This window comes from Kwoniella dejecticola, chromosome 4 (genome assembly GCF_000512565.2).
Source record: "Kwoniella dejecticola CBS 10117 chromosome 4, complete sequence".
Lineage (NCBI taxonomy): Eukaryota > Fungi > Basidiomycota > Tremellomycetes > Tremellales > Cryptococcaceae > Kwoniella > Kwoniella dejecticola.
Window position 1 is genome coordinate 146608 of NC_089304.1, and position 16633 is coordinate 163240.

The 16633-nt window shown below is 48.9% G+C and overlaps 7 protein-coding genes across 7 annotated transcripts; 3 read left to right on the plus strand and 4 right to left on the minus strand.

Annotated features, from left to right (window-relative positions):
* Positions 1-892: 892 nt before the first annotated feature.
* I303_103326 (uncharacterized protein) lies at positions 893-3438 on the minus strand (the record flags this gene model as incomplete). The annotated part of the gene is made up of 4 exons (XM_018406672.1): positions 893-2057; positions 2116-2831; positions 2881-3345; positions 3415-3438. The coding sequence occupies 4 exons, from the start codon at positions 3436-3438 to the stop codon at positions 893-895; spliced, it is 2370 nt and encodes a 789-aa protein (XP_018263480.1).
* A 365-nt stretch (positions 3439-3803) lies between these two features.
* On the plus strand, positions 3804-4343 carry I303_103327 (uncharacterized protein; the record flags this gene model as incomplete). Its single annotated transcript, XM_018406673.1, has 1 exon — positions 3804-4343. One exon carries the CDS (start codon positions 3804-3806, stop codon positions 4341-4343), a length of 540 nt encoding a protein of 179 aa, XP_018263481.1.
* Positions 4344-4737: 394 nt separating this feature from the next.
* I303_103328 (uncharacterized protein) lies at positions 4738-7319 on the plus strand (the record flags this gene model as incomplete). Its single annotated transcript, XM_065968740.1, has 8 exons — positions 4738-4840; positions 4940-5062; positions 5149-6113; positions 6244-6516; positions 6573-6589; positions 6743-6822; positions 6883-6978; positions 7036-7319. 8 exons carry the CDS (start codon positions 4738-4740, stop codon positions 7317-7319), a joined length of 1941 nt encoding a protein of 646 aa, XP_065824812.1.
* Positions 7320-7553: 234 nt separating this feature from the next.
* On the minus strand, positions 7554-9395 carry I303_103329 (uncharacterized protein; the record flags this gene model as incomplete). Its single annotated transcript, XM_018406675.1, has 9 exons — positions 7554-7781; positions 7855-7957; positions 8036-8268; positions 8335-8666; positions 8756-8929; positions 8999-9094; positions 9151-9170; positions 9233-9288; positions 9372-9395. The coding sequence occupies 9 exons, from the start codon at positions 9393-9395 to the stop codon at positions 7554-7556; spliced, it is 1266 nt and encodes a 421-aa protein (XP_018263483.1).
* Positions 9396-9808: 413 nt separating this feature from the next.
* I303_103330 (uncharacterized protein) lies at positions 9809-10825 on the plus strand (the record flags this gene model as incomplete). The annotated part of the gene is made up of 4 exons (XM_018406676.1): positions 9809-9887; positions 9957-10108; positions 10184-10529; positions 10623-10825. 4 exons carry the CDS (start codon positions 9809-9811, stop codon positions 10823-10825), a joined length of 780 nt encoding a protein of 259 aa, XP_018263484.1.
* Positions 10826-10943: 118 nt separating this feature from the next.
* On the minus strand, positions 10944-14437 carry I303_103331 (uncharacterized protein; the record flags this gene model as incomplete). Its single annotated transcript, XM_018406677.1, has 6 exons — positions 10944-11906; positions 11961-12143; positions 12209-13231; positions 13293-13893; positions 13959-14072; positions 14133-14437. 6 exons carry the CDS (start codon positions 14435-14437, stop codon positions 10944-10946), a joined length of 3189 nt encoding a protein of 1062 aa, XP_018263485.1.
* A 595-nt stretch (positions 14438-15032) lies between these two features.
* Positions 15033-16486, minus strand: I303_103332 (uncharacterized protein; the record flags this gene model as incomplete). Its single annotated transcript, XM_018406678.1, has 5 exons — positions 15033-15273; positions 15333-15846; positions 15908-16166; positions 16219-16316; positions 16369-16486. 5 exons carry the CDS (start codon positions 16484-16486, stop codon positions 15033-15035), a joined length of 1230 nt encoding a protein of 409 aa, XP_018263486.1.
* Between the last annotated feature and the right edge of the window lie 147 nt (positions 16487-16633).

Consider the following 16633-nt stretch of genomic DNA (forward strand, 5'->3'; position numbering starts at 1 on the left):
GGATTAGCAGGATCGTGATCTTACTACAGATGTCTTTGCAATGATGGTCGGACCGAAGTTTCTTGATTGAAAACGAATGATTTGGATATCTATATATCTATTGGTGATAATTATAAATCTTGACATGCGACCCCCTGTGACCCACGGAGAACCGTGCCGGAGCACCTGATGAACGGTATAACATTTTTGCGATCTTATACTGAGCATCAACCTTTTACCCCGGGTTCAGCTGGCCAAGAAAGGGAAATGCTGCAAATCGAGAGAGAAGCGTTTAGACATACTAATATGAGCATCTGAGGAGGGCATCACAGCAGGACCGAAGTGTTTAGTGTTGATTTAGGCCCGGTGCCTGAGCTCAATTTACTGTATTTTTTTTCGATGGTGGCGTTTTGCTACAAGTCATCCTGGCTTGCTTCTCTGGATTTGCCGCCGTGCGGAGCAATGGAATGCTATTTTGAGGTTCAAGGGATGTACGACTAGCGGTAAAATGTTGATCCGGTTAACACGTTTTTTTACGTTGACATTTTGTTGCCATCGCGCCTATTCATCTTGCCATGGTTGCACACATATGTATGTCCGTATGTCCGCTATGGTGGTACCGCCGGGTCTCGGAGGGTTTAGGAGCTGCTAAGGCGGGTTCGTGTGTTTGTATTGACCCTGTGGTCTGTGTGAAACCTCGGCAAAGAAATAAAGACAATGATTGTCCGGGATATCGGATGCTCATCCGGGTTTTGTGCTTCTTCGAGAGACGGCAATCGTATGTCCGGATGCTCAGTGAAGATTGCCCAATGAATCAGAGAAAGTCATACTCAGTCTCCTTCTCAGAGATGTACGCAGAGCCGTAGTATCCTAGACATCTATGCATGAGCAGTAATGCAACCGTACGAATTGATCATACCAAGAAGCTCAATTCCGTGACTTTGCCTTGCTCTACTGCTTTTTCACCTCGTAGTTGACTGACAACTTCTACTTCCTTCTCCAATTTCAGATTGACCCTCTTCTTCTCGCCCTCCTTCTTCCAAGATACAGTGGCTAGATTCTCTTTTCCTAATGCAACCTTGACGGCTAACTTGTCGGACAGGTTGATCCTAGGCTTAAACAGTATCTTCTTGAAAGCAGGTTCGAGCGGTTGGATCCCCGCTACTTCCGTACAATACTCGTAAATAGGTACTGATCCCCAAGCATGACAATCCGACCTTTGCCTAACATCGTCCTCCTCCCATGTTGTTAAGCCATTGTCCAACATTCTCTTCCAAGGCTCGAATACCGTCTTGTAGTACTCTTCATATGGCTCGTCGCCGGCAATTGCGAAAGCGCGTAAAGCGTAGAAGATCATCACGTATGAACATTTCGAGAACTTTTTATCACCAAACGACCCTTTTAGTATCCTGACTCTGTCTTCTTGCGACATGGGCACGTCGGCTAAGACTGCGAAGACTTGACAGTGCTGAGAATACGAAAGATCGTCCGCTACGTCCACTGTAGAGTCTGTGAAATACTGTCCGTCGTAGCAGTGCTTCTTGATGGCTTGTCTAAGTGAAGATGACCGTTCTGCGTATTCGAGTGAATTGCCAGGTCGGCCGACTTGTTTCAGCAGAGCTGAGGCTTTTTGAAGAACGTAAGCGTAAAGGAGGGATAGGTAGGTGTGTCGATTCGTTTTCCTGCCCGAAGTAGGAACCCCTTTGTCCGGGTGATCATCGGTAGCAGACCATGTTGTGACCCAGTCGCAGTATTGCCAGATGTCTTCCGAGATGCCACTGACCAAGCCGAGCTCGTCGATATGCTGGTCGAAGAATTCGAATACCCCGTCAATGCGAGGGATGAAAGATTTTGTGAATGCTGTATCACCGAAGTAGAGATGATGATCGCATACTTGCAATATCCAGTAAAGGGAGAAGGCAGCTATGATCTGTGGGACATGCGATGGGAATCTTGATTGCGTCAGGCCTTCAGGTGTGATTGATGCAGCGTAATTTATGATCGCTTGTCGCATCAGACGATCGTCGCCAGATATGAGATAGTGAAATAGTCCGACAGACCGACTGTCTCCGGAATATCTAGTGAATTCACCGTTTTAGCGGAGTTCAAGATTGTGAAAGCCTGTCAGACACTCACTGGAGTTGCTCGTAGAATGGACAATCCGAATAGCCATCGAACATACAATTTCTCAATGTCCTAATCGAGACATCCCAGATCCTCTCGCTGTACTCGTCCCCTGCTTCCCTCCAATCACCCTTGACATCCAGAGGATAGTTGACCTGAGTAGCCTTGAACGATACAAGTTGAACCGGCTGCTTGCCGACTTCGACTTCGAAGCGGATCAACCTGAAAGTCCTGAACCAGAATGGCTCGTACGTAATAGTCTGACCAGCTGGTATATCCAATGTCACCTCATCATATGGTCCAAGCAGTAGACCATTCTTAGAATCTAGTCGATTCGCCTTTGTTCGTAGCCAAGGGTAAAATCTTGGTTCTAACTCATATCCTTCAGAATAGGTCAATTTCAACTTGATCTGCGTGTCTTCTTTGGCCGAGAACGACCATTGTACGAATGCAGTAGAATGAACATCGGCCTGTATGTCCAATGAGTGCCTTGTATTTTCGCCGAGTGTGACAGAACCTTTGCCCGATAGGTATTCTCGCCATACATCGTCCGAGGCGGTGCTCTTGAGAGCGTTGATTGTATTGACAGAAACGGCTGTACTTTCTGGCAAAGGGATACAACGCGGCTGCAGTCTCCAGGGCGGTAACTCTCCGTTAAGTGTCTTGAAAGCATAAGGGACAGGCTTTACAGATTTCGGGGTCGGTTGAGGGGAAACTCTTTCGTTGATCTACATAGGATCTTAGCTATCGGCTTTGGACAAGATTGTGCTGACGTACGTGAAGGAAGACATCATCCTGCAAGCCTGTCGGGTATCTCCTGCTTTCATCTACAACCACATCCCATCCCTGGGCAGAGTTCACATCTTCGTTACCGATCCTTCCTATACATGTAAACCCGGGAAATGTAGTCCTCTCAAAGGGCATACCCCCTCTAGATCCGGCAAAGTACCTAATGACCAAGAATTCCAGCTTATTCTCGCCTACTTTCAACCATGGTGCGATGTCCAAAGTATCGTAATACCAAATAGTCGAGTGACCTTTCGATGGACCAACAGATACCCTCTGCCCATTTACGAATAGCTTGTACCTCGTATCGGCGGAGAAATGCAGCGTGGCCTCTCTCGGTCGAGCATCGAGCTTGACTGTTCGCGTGAAGGATACCAGCCGAGCAGCGGTGTTCTCAGTCGACGAGTCGACCCATTGCGGCACCCAGACCCAGTTCGCTTGAAGAGCGTTGATAGTCTACGAATAAGCCTCGTGATCAGTATTGCTCCAACAGTTGAGGCGGGGTATGCTGGACTTCTGGCTTACTCGTTGTACTTCCGCGGTCACCATACTGAGGTGTCGGAAAGGACTAGATTGGTTGGAGTCACTTCCATGTTGAGCATTCAGTCAATTGACCTTATCTATCAGAATGTCAGCAAAATCTCATTTCGGGTCAACTTTGGAATAGTTTCAGGAGATGATGACATCAGGGTATACCGGAACTGCATCCGACTTGGCCGGGGTAACATCGCCCCGTGCGTCCCTTTGTTGGGATTTTCGGCGATGCACGCGTCGACCACGGGCCTGCTTCAACCACAGCAACATCAAGCAGATCATCTTCATAGCAACCTGCAACAAATGACGCTGAAAGCAGCAGACCCTAAAGCTAGCTATCTGAGCCCGTTGTCCAACACTCCAATACTACACCACTCAAAATGTCCTCGAACAACGGAAGAAGTGTCGCGCCCCTCCGCAGAATCGTCACTACCCATACTGCAAGCGATACGGACGGTTCTGGCGTCACAGTGCACGATGACCGAGTTCCCCTTCGACCCGTCCTCGACGGTCATGCCCACATCACCCCTTTGTACTCTGCTAGTGGGGTCCCAGCTACCAATCCGCATGTGATCAGTGCCGAACACATAACTCAAGCGATGGCGAACGTCCCCGGTGTGGTCTTTCCCGGAGGTACAAACGGTCAAGTCACGGATGTTGCACCTAACTTCAAGATAGGTATGCACCGGACCTCCTCGATCGATTACAATATTATCATAGCTGGAAGCGCGACTCTGATTGTGCCTGATGGAAAGGGAGGAGAGACTCGGACGGTGGTGAAAGCTGGAGAGTTGGTAGTTCAGACGGGTACGATACATGCCTGGGAAGCAGGACCAGAAGGAGCACGATGGATAACAGTGGTCATAGCTGCTTTGCCTGTTGAGAAGGATGGTAAGAAGTTGGAGGATGTGGATTTTTAGGGAAGCTAGAGTGGGGTAAATGGACACCGGCTATATTTGCATCCGAATGGGCAATTCAGAAAAGACTCGTTAGATTCCGTTGAGGACCCCTTAGATAGCTCAGTATGCTCAGTATAGCCATTGCATGCATACACAGTAGCATAGACTCTATCTGGATCTGGACAGTCTCGGACTGCGCCATGTGAACGATATACGTACATCTACTTGTGACATGGATTCGGGGAACCACATGGGGAAACGCTGTTTGGTAAATGGATGAGTCGTTTTCGCCCTGACCTGACGCAAGTATTAAGTTACCCAAAAGTCCGCGCTATTTCGGACTATTTCCTCCATTTCCCCCTTTTATATCATTTCACTCATCATCACGTTTGACATTCATCCATGACATCGCAAGATGCCCAAGGTACCCACCGAGAAGCTATCACCAGACTCTCGACGGACGTCTATCAATGCAGCCTTGAGTATCACTTGTGCTCCATGTCGTTCGCGCAAGATCAGTACGTCTTCTCATCTGCTTCGGACAATCTTCCTCCCGTTGACATGGTAGTATCTGATATCACGCTAATGCACCGTGTCTTGGTCCGTGCTGCCCACAGAATGCGATAGCAACAAGCCGACATGCCTGAACTGTGCCAAAGCGCCGTCGGAATGCTTCTACCCGCCCAAGCTGAAGCCTGGTCTACGGCCTGGGACCGGCTTGGAAATGATCAAACGAGTCGGTGAGTACCTCTCAGTCCGTGGGAACGCGTCCTCAGACTATTTTCTCAGACCATTATCGAAGAGTGTCATACTGATTATCTGGTAGAGCTTTTGGAGGAGAGGATAGAAACATATGAACAGAGATTGGCAGAGCAAGAGAGTCGGTTGGCGCAAATACAACAGGCTGGACCCTCGGCTGGACCGTCATTTTCATACGATACCCAGACGCCTCTAAATGATCCCTTCCTGCAAAGTACTCAATCCAACACCTTTAATCCTCTGATACAGACCAGCATCGCTCCTTCTCAAACCCAACTTACGTCACTGCCAACCAACTTATCCAATCCATCAGTACAGTCTTTACCTTTCGCAACTGATCCAAGCCCTACCAATGGATTCGACCCATCTAGCCTCGCGATGCACACCTCGCCGGGGGTCAATATGGCATCGCCGTCTTCCTTCCTCGATCCGCACATCCTACCCAGCGATGATATCGTCCGCGATCTTTTGACGCTATTCTTTACACACATTCACCCCTGGGCGCCTATACTATCACCCAGCATACCGGAATTCAAGCCTCCATGGACTATAGTGCATCACGCTATAGTGGTTGTGACGTTACGGCTGTCGACCGATCCGCGGTTAAGCAGTACGAAAGAATTGATCAAGAAGCGGGCTAAACAGCATGTGCTCGCTCATGCTGTCGAATCGACCTCAATATCCTCGGTGCAAGCTTTAGCATTATTAGCCTTAGACCTGATAGGCTCGGAACAAGGACCGAGTAGTTGGGGAATCTTAGCTTTGCTCACTAGATCAGCTGTGCATCTGGGCTTGTCGAAGGAAGAGGAAGCTCCTTCTTGGGCTAGTATTGCTCCTATACCGGCGTTAAGCAGGACCGTAATCATACCGCCAGCAACCACCTGGCACGAAGACGAATCAAGAAGACGACTCTTCTGGCTTATATTCTGCCTGGATAGATATGCGTGTGTGGCAACCGGATGGGATTTTGCACTGCCGGATTCGGACATCAAGAGGAGATTGCCTTGTTCAGACGCCGTCTGGGCGCGATCTGTGAGTTACTACTTCTTCTCGACTCGCATCCGTTTGCAAGTCATGATTCTCGTACGACGTCGAGCGCTCTGGTCCCACTCAGACATGTGTCCACATGCATGTATGCTAAGACCGTGCTAAATCACCGCAGGACTGGCATCAAAGCCCGCCGTTTCGCTCGATTTTCCAACGAGAAACACTATACTTTGACCTAGATGACGTTAGTCCCATGGCATATCTAGTCGAAGCTCTCGATCTTCTTGGTCGAGCACACACGCTTCAGAGTCAGATGCTTGAGCCCGGAGACAGCCGGGCCATGAATAATAGGAAAGACAAGACTTTAGCGTTGACTGCGTCTACCAAGCGGTGGTTTGCAAATGCACCGCTCGAAAGGATAGAACCGCCGGGGATGAGGCTCATGATCGTAGGTCCAACTTTGCATATCACATCAAGTGCGAACAAAGCTGACTTCCTACATAGCAAGCGGCTTATTACGCGTGAGTATCGGAACCATGGGATGAAGCTGACTTTGACAGAACCCTACTCAAGTTGAACGGAAATCACGCGTATCCCGCTCATGGTGAACCTGAGGAACCATACGTGTCGACGTGTCTCGACTCGGCAAAAGCCATGGCCAACCTCACAAGCAGCGCAAGAGCTCTCGGATGGATGACTACGTCGAGTCCGATGTTTATATGGGGATGTTGGGTCGCCGCACGAGTGATATTTGGTAGGTGTGCTCAAGAGCTACAGGAGTCGGTTCAAGAATATAGCTGACACACATGGACAGTCCACTCTTTCCTAAACCATCAAACACAACCCGACGAGAACTTCAATACCATTCTAGCAGCGTTGAAGGAGCAAGCCCTTTACTGGAGTTTAGCAAGTAAGTGTATCTCTGATATGACTATACGAGATGCCCAGTTTGACACACCTGCCGTAGACCAGTATGTCAAGCTTCTTGAACGCGCTAAGAGGAAATGGCAAAATTCCCTTACCGGTGGGACCGCCTCAGCAAGTCTACCAGATGCCATACACGTTTTACTGGATTTCCACCGAACAGCGTACAGTGCGGTCCACCAGAACCAAATGCAAGAAACGCCCCATGTCACACCGCCAGAACACGACTTGGCTCATTTGCCTGTATGGGCAGTGCAGCCTGGTCTAGGGGATCTGTACTCTTGGTTCGATCTCCCAGCGGGATTATTCCAGGCTGACACAGCGTAGAAGCTTAGCTGTGAGACCTATCTCTAGGTTGTACTTTCGTATTTAACTTTGCATCGGGATATAGAATACTTCTATGTGTAATTTTCGCCTGCTTCACTGGCCATGCAACAATAATGCTTTGTGTCACTTTGAACATGATTTGCTGCATGCATAACCCAGAATATGTGATGAAAAGGTTGTTTTACATTTGCTACGTATACGACCCAATCTGCTGCCTGACGACCACAATCCGGCCTAATGAGAGGCTTCTTGAGCGACCTCCTCGGGCTTCTCGCTAGCGTAACCAATACCCTTTGTAGGCTTGAAGAAGTCTGAGTATGGTACGAGCTGAGCATTCGGGTTGAGGGTAAGACCGAATCCTGGTTCGTCCGTCAAGTTGACTTTACCGTTATGTGGGAGGACTTCGTTTGTGAACAAGTCACCGAAGGAAGGTAGGACCGTGTGACCATCTGGCGAGTTTGCCTGACAATGTATGCCCCATCAGCTTTCTACTTCACCTTTGGTCCATTCTGGTCAATGAGACATAGCGACTCACGATGTATTCACAGAAGTCTGAGTTGGGGAATGACATGATGGCGTGGAAAGAGTATGGACCTGATCCGTGAGGAACCACAGGAATGTCGTAAGCAGCTGCCATGCTGCAGTCAGAAAAGGTTGTCAGCGGGATGAATAATGTATTGTTGCATTGCTAGGATAGTCCGAGCTCGTGGACTCACGCAGCAACCTTGATCAATTCGGTCAAACCACCAAGCCACATAACGTCTGGTTGGAGGATATCAATTGATCGATCTTCAATTAACTTCCTGAATCCGTACTTGGAGTATTCGTGTTCACCGGTGGTGAACAAGATGTGAGGGAAAGCCTTCTTGAGCGTTCGGTGTCCGTCGAAATCATCAGGGTGGAGAACCTCTTCCCACCAGTGGATCTTGACACCAGCATCTTCAGTTGCCTGGTTGTTCGTCACAGCATATGATCAGCATCGACATCACCTAAGTCTACGTCAGGATAGACCTACCTTGACTAATTGCAAAGTGTATGGCACATCCAGGGACATCCAGCAGTCGACCATCAGGGGATAATCAGGACCGACTTCGTCCTTCTTAGCCTTCAAGAACGCTACGTTCTTCCTGATTCCTTCCACACCATCGGGAGGACCGTGGGGCAAAGCGACCTTGCTTCCCCAGAAGCCCAATTTCTTGGCTGAAGCACTTTGGGGTCCGGTAAGGTACAATGGGATCTCTTTCTTGGTTCTTCCTCCGATCATCTTGTAAATTGGCTCACCTCGGATCTTACCGAGCAAGTCCCAGATGGCGAGATCAACTGCGGAGATAGCAGCCATGGGAAGACCTGTCATTCGAGGGAGTAGGCAGACAACCAAAAGATCAGCGAAATGCAGGATGATAAGAATCACAACTTTGAATCTTGAGCAAGCTCACCTTTTCTACCGTAGAAGATGGACGCTCGGAACATTTGATCCCAGATAGCGTTGGTATCTCTGGGATCGGCACCGACCACGAATCTCGAGAAGTGCTCTTCGATCAACCAACATGCTGGAGGTCCACCAAATCCAGTAGCGTAACCAACAGTACCATCGGTAGCGGTCACCTTGACTGTCATTATCAGAAAAAATCAGTACTGTCCTGGTCGAAATTCTCATTATGCTTCAGGATGGAGCTTACCAAAGAGGGAACCGAGCACTCCGATACCCCATTTAGCTCTGGATTCCCTCCAGTCCGGGTATTTGTGCATAGGACATGAGATATCACCTTGGATGACTGTTTAAGAGCTCATCAGCTCCAATACTTCGCTGGAAATTACCGGTCTGACTCACTCCAATGTCCTCCCTTTTGTCTGTTCACCAACGTTGTCAGTCTGTCTCCTACAAAAGTAATTGGTGAAGCATGAGATCTCACCTGTGGTAATCACCACCAGACCCCTGGGCACTGGGAATGAAGGTTTCAAGTTTAGCCTAAGAAGGATGTCCCAGTCAGGGTCGTCAGATGAGATCTGGACATATCGCTTGTACGCTGGGACCTTGAAGAAGAGACTCACAATAGTAGGCCACTCCTTAGGCATCTTGTCAATTATCTTATCTGTGTTCTGAGATATCGTTCTAAGTCCAAAGTCAAAGTCAAAGTCAAAGTCAAAGTCAAAGAAGAAAAGATATAAGAAGCAAGTTGTATTACACAAGCACAAGCATACATAGGCATACATATACCAAGACGTACTTTCTGTACCAAACGTAAAGCACTGCAAGTAGGCTAAGTCGCCCGGCATTTCTATCCACCGGGCTGATCGGGATGGTCGACCGGTTAAAGTGAATGACACGCTAATTCGGTCAACTCGGGTGATGAATGTACCGCACAACTTGTCCTGAGAAATTCGGCAAAGTCCAATACATATTCAAACCTCGTGTCCACCCCGAAGTAGTACTATAATTCGCAGCTCCCCCGAATATCCCAGCTATACCATCGCTGTCAATCGTCACAATGTCGTTTGGTCTGCTCAAAGGAAAGGTGGTAGCTATCACCGGCTGCTCGACAGGGATAGGTAGAGCCATCGCTATCGGTGAGTATTCCAGAACCAAATGTTTCCCGCATGTACATACCAGCCTGCTGACGCATGAGTCATATTTAGGTGCCGCACGAAATGGGGCGAATGTGATTCTGCATCATCTGGGAGACTCGACAAGGAAAGACATAGAAGGAGTAGAAGCTGAATGTTCGAAATTGGGAGCTAAGACCGTGATCGTTCCTGGCGATATCGCTCAAGCGTCTACCGCGTCAGCCGTAAGTCCAATCTTCCGACGAACGCTTCTTATATGTGGTAAGAATGCAGAGGCTGACTGTGATGAGTCGTTGCAGATTGTGGAAGAAGGAGTGAAAGCCTTCTCTCGAATAGATGTTCTAGTCTCCAACGCGGGCATATGCCCATTCCACACTTTCCTTGATCTCCCACACGACTTGTGGAAACGGGTACAAGATGTCAACCTGAACGGAGCCTTCTACGCGGTACAAGCAGTCGCAAACCAGATGGCGAAGCAAGAACCAAAGGGAGGGTCGATAGTGTCAATAAGCAGTATTTCAGCCTTGATGGGCGGAGGAGAACAATGTCATTACACACCGACAAAAGCGGGTATAAAGAGTCTGATGGAGAGCTGCGCGATCGCATTGGGACCTTTGGGAATTAGGTGTAATTCGGTTCTACCTGGTGAGCGACATTTTTGCAAGAACTCCCCAATTTCACAGCAACAACAAAGTTGTGTAGTGTAAGTAATATGCTGATTGATCATTTAATCTGCAGGCACAATCGAGACTGATATCAATCGTGAAGATCTGTCTAATCCGGCGAAGCGAGCGGATCAAGTGAGACGTGCACCGTTAGGGAGACTAGGCGAGCCAGAGGATCTAGTAGGACCTGTTCTGTTCTTCGCCAGTGATTTGAGCAGATACTGTACGGGAGCTAGTGTGCTTGTCGATGGTGGTATGGCCATTTCTCTGCAATGAGAGTGTCTGTTGAAGTATCGTTTTCCATATGCATCATCTTGCGCGGCTATTAAAGCATTGGAGGCGATTTGGGTACGAAAGGCAAATGCATGGCACAACTATCTACTGCTTCTGTCTACTATACATGTAAGGTCAACCCTCTTCTGACCTGCTTCGGCACTTCTAAACCTGGAATTTCCACTCGAGGAGCATTCAAAATACCGGCTTTACCAAGAACATACTCCTCAGACCACCAATCGAAGTCACTTCTCCATGAGTCAGCATTAAGCCAATCCGTCTTGCCTTCCACCAAATGTATCGCTCCAAAGGAATTATGTCGATTTCCATAACATGTGAAATCCACTTTGTGCTCGCCCTTTGATAACACGCCCACCTCAAATGCGTATGGCTCGTGAACTAAGAGCGCGGATCGTTTACCGTCTATGTCGACGGATACAGCTGGTCCAGCGAAGTGAGCCACACGAAGTGCGAGACGGGTTTCACCATCGGATTCTAGCGTAGTATGATAAGTGACATTCCCAGAATAGAATGGTAGACTCTGTCGAGTGATATCTCCAAATTCGACATCCTTCAGATCCAAAGGCACGATGTTGGCTGTTCGACCTCGTACCTCGACACCGAAATCGCCGAGTAGGTAGACTCTTTCGAGGTTGGTGAGCATACCGTAATCGTATTCGAGCTCTAGCAAATGTTTGCCTTCTGCGATAGGCGGGAAAGAGACAGTCTCGATAGACTTGTCCACCCACCATGCATTCGGCGTGAGGTCTATAGGCTTTCCATCGAAGTACGCCTTGACCTTATCAGGACTTTCGATGGCTAGCATGCTCTTCTCCACGCTAGCCTTCGAGTTTACATTGAATCGCAGCCTAAGTCGACCGATCCCTCTTCGCTTCTCCTGGGGTATGGTGTATGGTTGACGGAATTTGGCGCCTTTGAGGAATAGACCAAGACGTCGTCGCATGAGTTGATCGACTGCCAGGACCTCTTCTGGCCCTTTCCACGGTTCGTCATTCCACTTGTAGTCGCAGTAGTCGAGGAGTAGAACGTTGGGTTCCTCTAAAGTGACCGATTGAAGCTGGACCTGAGGAGGAAAGCGGGTTAGCCGGTGTTTGCACTGATTTTAAGGTAGACTTACATCTGCGTCCTGCTCGTAATGCCTCCTCATGATGGTCTGATCCCTTGCTTTCGGGCCAGCTTTACCGGATCGAAGTCTGAACACGACACTTTCGCACCCATCGAACCAGTATTTGAAAGTGGTCTGTCCATTACTTTGATCTGTCTTCACTTCCCATGTCGAGCCGGTGAAAGTCTCGAGCACCTATTGGGAGCAAAATGGTCAGATCAAAAGGGTCAGATGCCACTCGAGGAGGTAAGAGAGCTGACCTCGACAGCCCATTCGCCTCTGATGCTGAGGTTGACAGGGCAAGGCTCTTTCCTATCGGTGTTGCAAATGAAGATGTACTTCTCTTCGCCATCTTCCCTCATCTGGTAGAATAACGAGTTTGCTCTCGAGCCTTGTGCTCGGTATAGAGTAGTGTGGCTGACGGTCATGTCGAGATCTCGGTGCGGATGCAAGGCGGAGAGGATTTGGGCTTTGGACCAAGGTAGACTGACTGATCCCTCGATTGCGGGTGCTGCCTTCGGTACTTGAGCATCTACTAGCGAAGGCGCTATGCCGGCAACAATCACTTTACCGCCTTGAGAAGCGAATTTCTGTAGACGCGCAAGCGTAGTCGACCTAATCGTTCGCAGATTGGGTACGATAGCCACTTCGTAATTACACTGGCCGACAGGAAGAGTCTTACCGATCTTGTCAACATCGGTAAGTTCGGGGAAGAGCGATTCAGATATGAAGTCGAAATCGATGTGACCCTTGAGTAGCCATTCTGTGAGTTCGCCATGGGCCTTTTCCCTGTAATCCAGTTCTTCCGAGTTTCGATCTTTAGGTCCGAAGCACAACCAATAACTCTCGACTGGATGAATGACGGCAACTCGAGTTACGGGTCTACCCCTCGTCAAAGCAGAGTTGACTCGGGCGAAGTGGTCCTCGATTTGAGCGTATTCCTTCCACCAAGGCGATTGGTAGCCTATACAACCTGGATAGTCCCTCTTCGCTTCCCCTTCCATCGTACTCCAGAACAAGTGATGTATCCTAAAAGTCACACCTAAAGCTGCTTGCCAGTCTCCTTGACCCTTGTGTCCTTCGAAGGTGAATTGCCAACCGGTCACCCCATAAAGCTCGCTCATCACTCCTGTTCTGCCGTACTGCCTAGACACCGAAGAACACTGTTTGGCTGTATTGTACTCGCGCTTGTCACATAGCATGTCGATACCGGGGAATTGCATCTCCCGGTAGCATCGCATTACTTCACCATTTTGAGCGGTCTGAGAGGCAAGTGTAGGTTCCTGCTCAATTCTGCGTTAGCATCGAATCTGCTCCTTGCCAAAGTACGTGGAAGCCACTTACGGCGTTCATGTGACCTGTGCAGTAGAGATTGTTTTTCGCACACCACTTGGCTAGTGTTCCTATGTAATTGGTAGCGAACAGCTCACACACATGGTCGAGGAATTGATATTTGGTGATGTTGGCTTCTTGGTCGACTGGATCCCAGACGAGCTGTGGTAACAGCTCGAGGAGATCCCCTCCTTTGGCCTTTTTGAATGATTGCACGATCTTCTTCGTCCATGGTATAAACACATCCTGTAGCTTTTCGGATTCTGCGAGCGTCGACATGGGGCAATACTGAGGTTCATCCGTGAACATGGATGGCGCAGCTCCACCAAAATCGTCCCCAATGTGTTTCTTGTAGACCTCGTGGGTGAGCTCGATGAAGCGTTTCGTCATGTCTTCGCTGAGCAGATCGGTATAAGTCTGATCACCGAAGAAACCACTATCGGGAAGAGGTTCAGCATAGGCATACCACACCTTCTCCTCAGACTTGGCTTCGGACGGAGAGGAGATCCGACGGGATGAAGCCAATTGTCCGTTGCGTAATGTGATAGCGTATGTAGCCAACAATTCTCCCAGTTCACTGCGCATGGGAGCTGCATTAGCGATGGGGAAGTTCCTACAAGCCCAAACTTTCAGCATACGAAGTCCGATGCACTATGAGATGTGTCCGGAGCGACTGACGGTTTGGTGTATCCTATTTCCTCCCCATAAGCCCAAGGCGTGAAAAGCAAATGCAGGTGTTTATGCTCCGGATGTCCTTCTAACACTTTTCCACCAGCAAACCCACTTGGCCACCTGAGTAGATTCGCATGAGCCTTACGAACATGGCAGCCTATTGAGAGGTTTGGTACTCACCTGTCTTCGTCGTACAAAAAGGCAGACATGCCCTTCGACTTTGCCTTTTGAACACATCCCTTGACTATATCCATAAATTCTTCTCCCATGTATGGTATATCCAGCCCTACACGCGTGTGCATGTGGAATCCTCCCATACCCATCTGCTCAAACATGTCTATCTGCTCCAGTGTCGCTTTCTTCTCTTGCTTGGTGACCCATCCCCAGAAAGGAGCACCCCGATACTCCCTAGGAGGGTCACGGAAGGTGTCCAGCGAGAAAGGCTTCCTGGAAGTGGGATAGCTGAGGGGATTTGCTGTTACCATCTTGAAAGCGCTTGATTAATTTGGCATAGGAGAAGCTACACTTGCTGATCTGGAAAGTGAAATTGTATATATCCTTGATAGAACGTTGTCATGCTTATTCCGATCACGAGGTGGATACGGGGTAATCCGGCAGGACATCCACCCTACTATCGTCTCGGCAGAATGAGAGTCCGTGTGCATACCGGGGCGGTGTGGAGGTCTGTGGAGGTACGAGTTGAACTCATGCCGAAGACGCGGACGCTAAGTTGAGAGAGCATGTTCTTCTGTTGTTCGTGAGTATGGTCGCTGATGGTCCTGTATGATCGATGTTGATACTAGTCAGCAGCATCGAACACAGCAGAAACAACGAAAAGAAATGACAGGAGGGTGAACGGACGCGTAAGGGTGTTTGCAGAATCGAACTCGGTCAACCCCGATGACGATGACGAGAGCGCAGCGTCAATGTCGTTGGTACTCTACGATCGACAAAGAGCCTATGCACAGTTATATCTCCTGAGCGGCTTCATGCCTCTTCACCCTTCAAAGTGGACCGCGATGCATGAGAAAAGCTCTTGTGCCAAGTGCTGGCCCCTAAAAATATGCTACAACGTATAAACTAAGCCGATGCAGCGCCTTCCCCTCGTTGCAATCGTTGCCATTCTACCAAAGCGTGCATCGCAAGGGCTTGACCATAAGGCATGGAGGTGATGGCGATATCCTTGTAGAACTGAAGAGAGTGCCCCATACCAGTACCGAAACTAACATTTGCGACTTCTCCATCTGGCTGGATTTGGGCGATGACTCCAGCGAGACCGGTATCAGCGCATTTTCGGTAGACTGGATCGGAGATCAAGCCTCTGCGCTCAAACAATCAGCTTGATTGTCCCTCGCATTGTCAGACTGGGGGCAGACTCACTGTCGAATACCCATGTAGATACCTGCTACCACACCTGCAGCAGCACTAGTCTCGACGTAACTCGTAGGATCAACAATCAAAGTGTGCCATAAACCAGTCTTGGGATCTTGAGATCGGACGAAAGCGTCAACTTGTCTTCGCCATATCGACACCAAATGTCGGTAGATGGGGTCAGTCGGCGGGAGTTTGTCGCCAAGGATATCGAGGAACATAGGGATAGATACGGTGATCCAGCAGTTTCCTCTTGCCCAGAGACCTTTGGCAAAGTTGTGTCCACCGTTAGTCTCCGCACCTCCTTGACCGCCTTTCACTTCTTCCGGGGTGAACTTCCAGCCATGGTACCATAACCCTGAGACGGAGTCGGCAAGGTATTTGATGTGAATGAGGAATTGGTATTTGGCTTCATCGATGTAGTGGGGTCTGTTGAGTAATATACCAATCTTGGCAAGGGGAATGACGGACATCATAAGGGTGTCGTCCCAAAGGTTGTTCTCGTGCATGTTCACGTATGTCACTATTATAAAGTATCAGCTAATGTTGAAGAACCAAGATACAGAAATGGGGACTGGACATACTGTGTTGGAAACCGCCTTCTTGGGTCCTCGGAAGTCCATTCATGATCCATTCAGCCCATTCATCCAACCATCCATTCCATTTTGGGTCTTTCGTTCGTCCATCTTCTATGAAACAAGCGAGGGAATAGAAAGGTGACATAGTGTTGATGTTTTTGGGTGCTCCTTTTCCATCAGTTCTCTTCCACTGAGTCTCGAACCAGTCGAGAGCGACCTTCAGAGACTTCTGGGCACCAGGGGACGACGGGTCAAGAGCTGAGTGCTAAATCATATATAAGCGAAGCTCTTCAGTTCGGGGCGAGAAATACACATACATGACATAAAGCTGTCAGAGCGATACCATGAGTCCATTCCCACGAGAACACGGTGGGATGATCCCATCCCTTGGTGTCTACTAGCGTGCCATCATGGACTGAACAAGGCATGTCAGTGAAGATCCCTCGGGATGCAGATCACAGACTCACGTTTGAGCAGAAATCGACCAGTGGAATCCTTGATGTGGAGCAGACCATCCGTTAGCAGCGATATCAAGTCCGCTGATTTCTCTTGCGACAAGGACAAAGGGGCTATGGTGTCGGACATGGTGAAAGAGTTCTATGTGGAGCAAAAATATCCAAGGTGAGGATCAGACAGGTGTTGAGCTTCACTCACTGGACGATAAAGATAAAAATATAGATATAATCAGTCTCTTCAAGGATGAACGACACGTCAAGATGTCATCCGGACCGA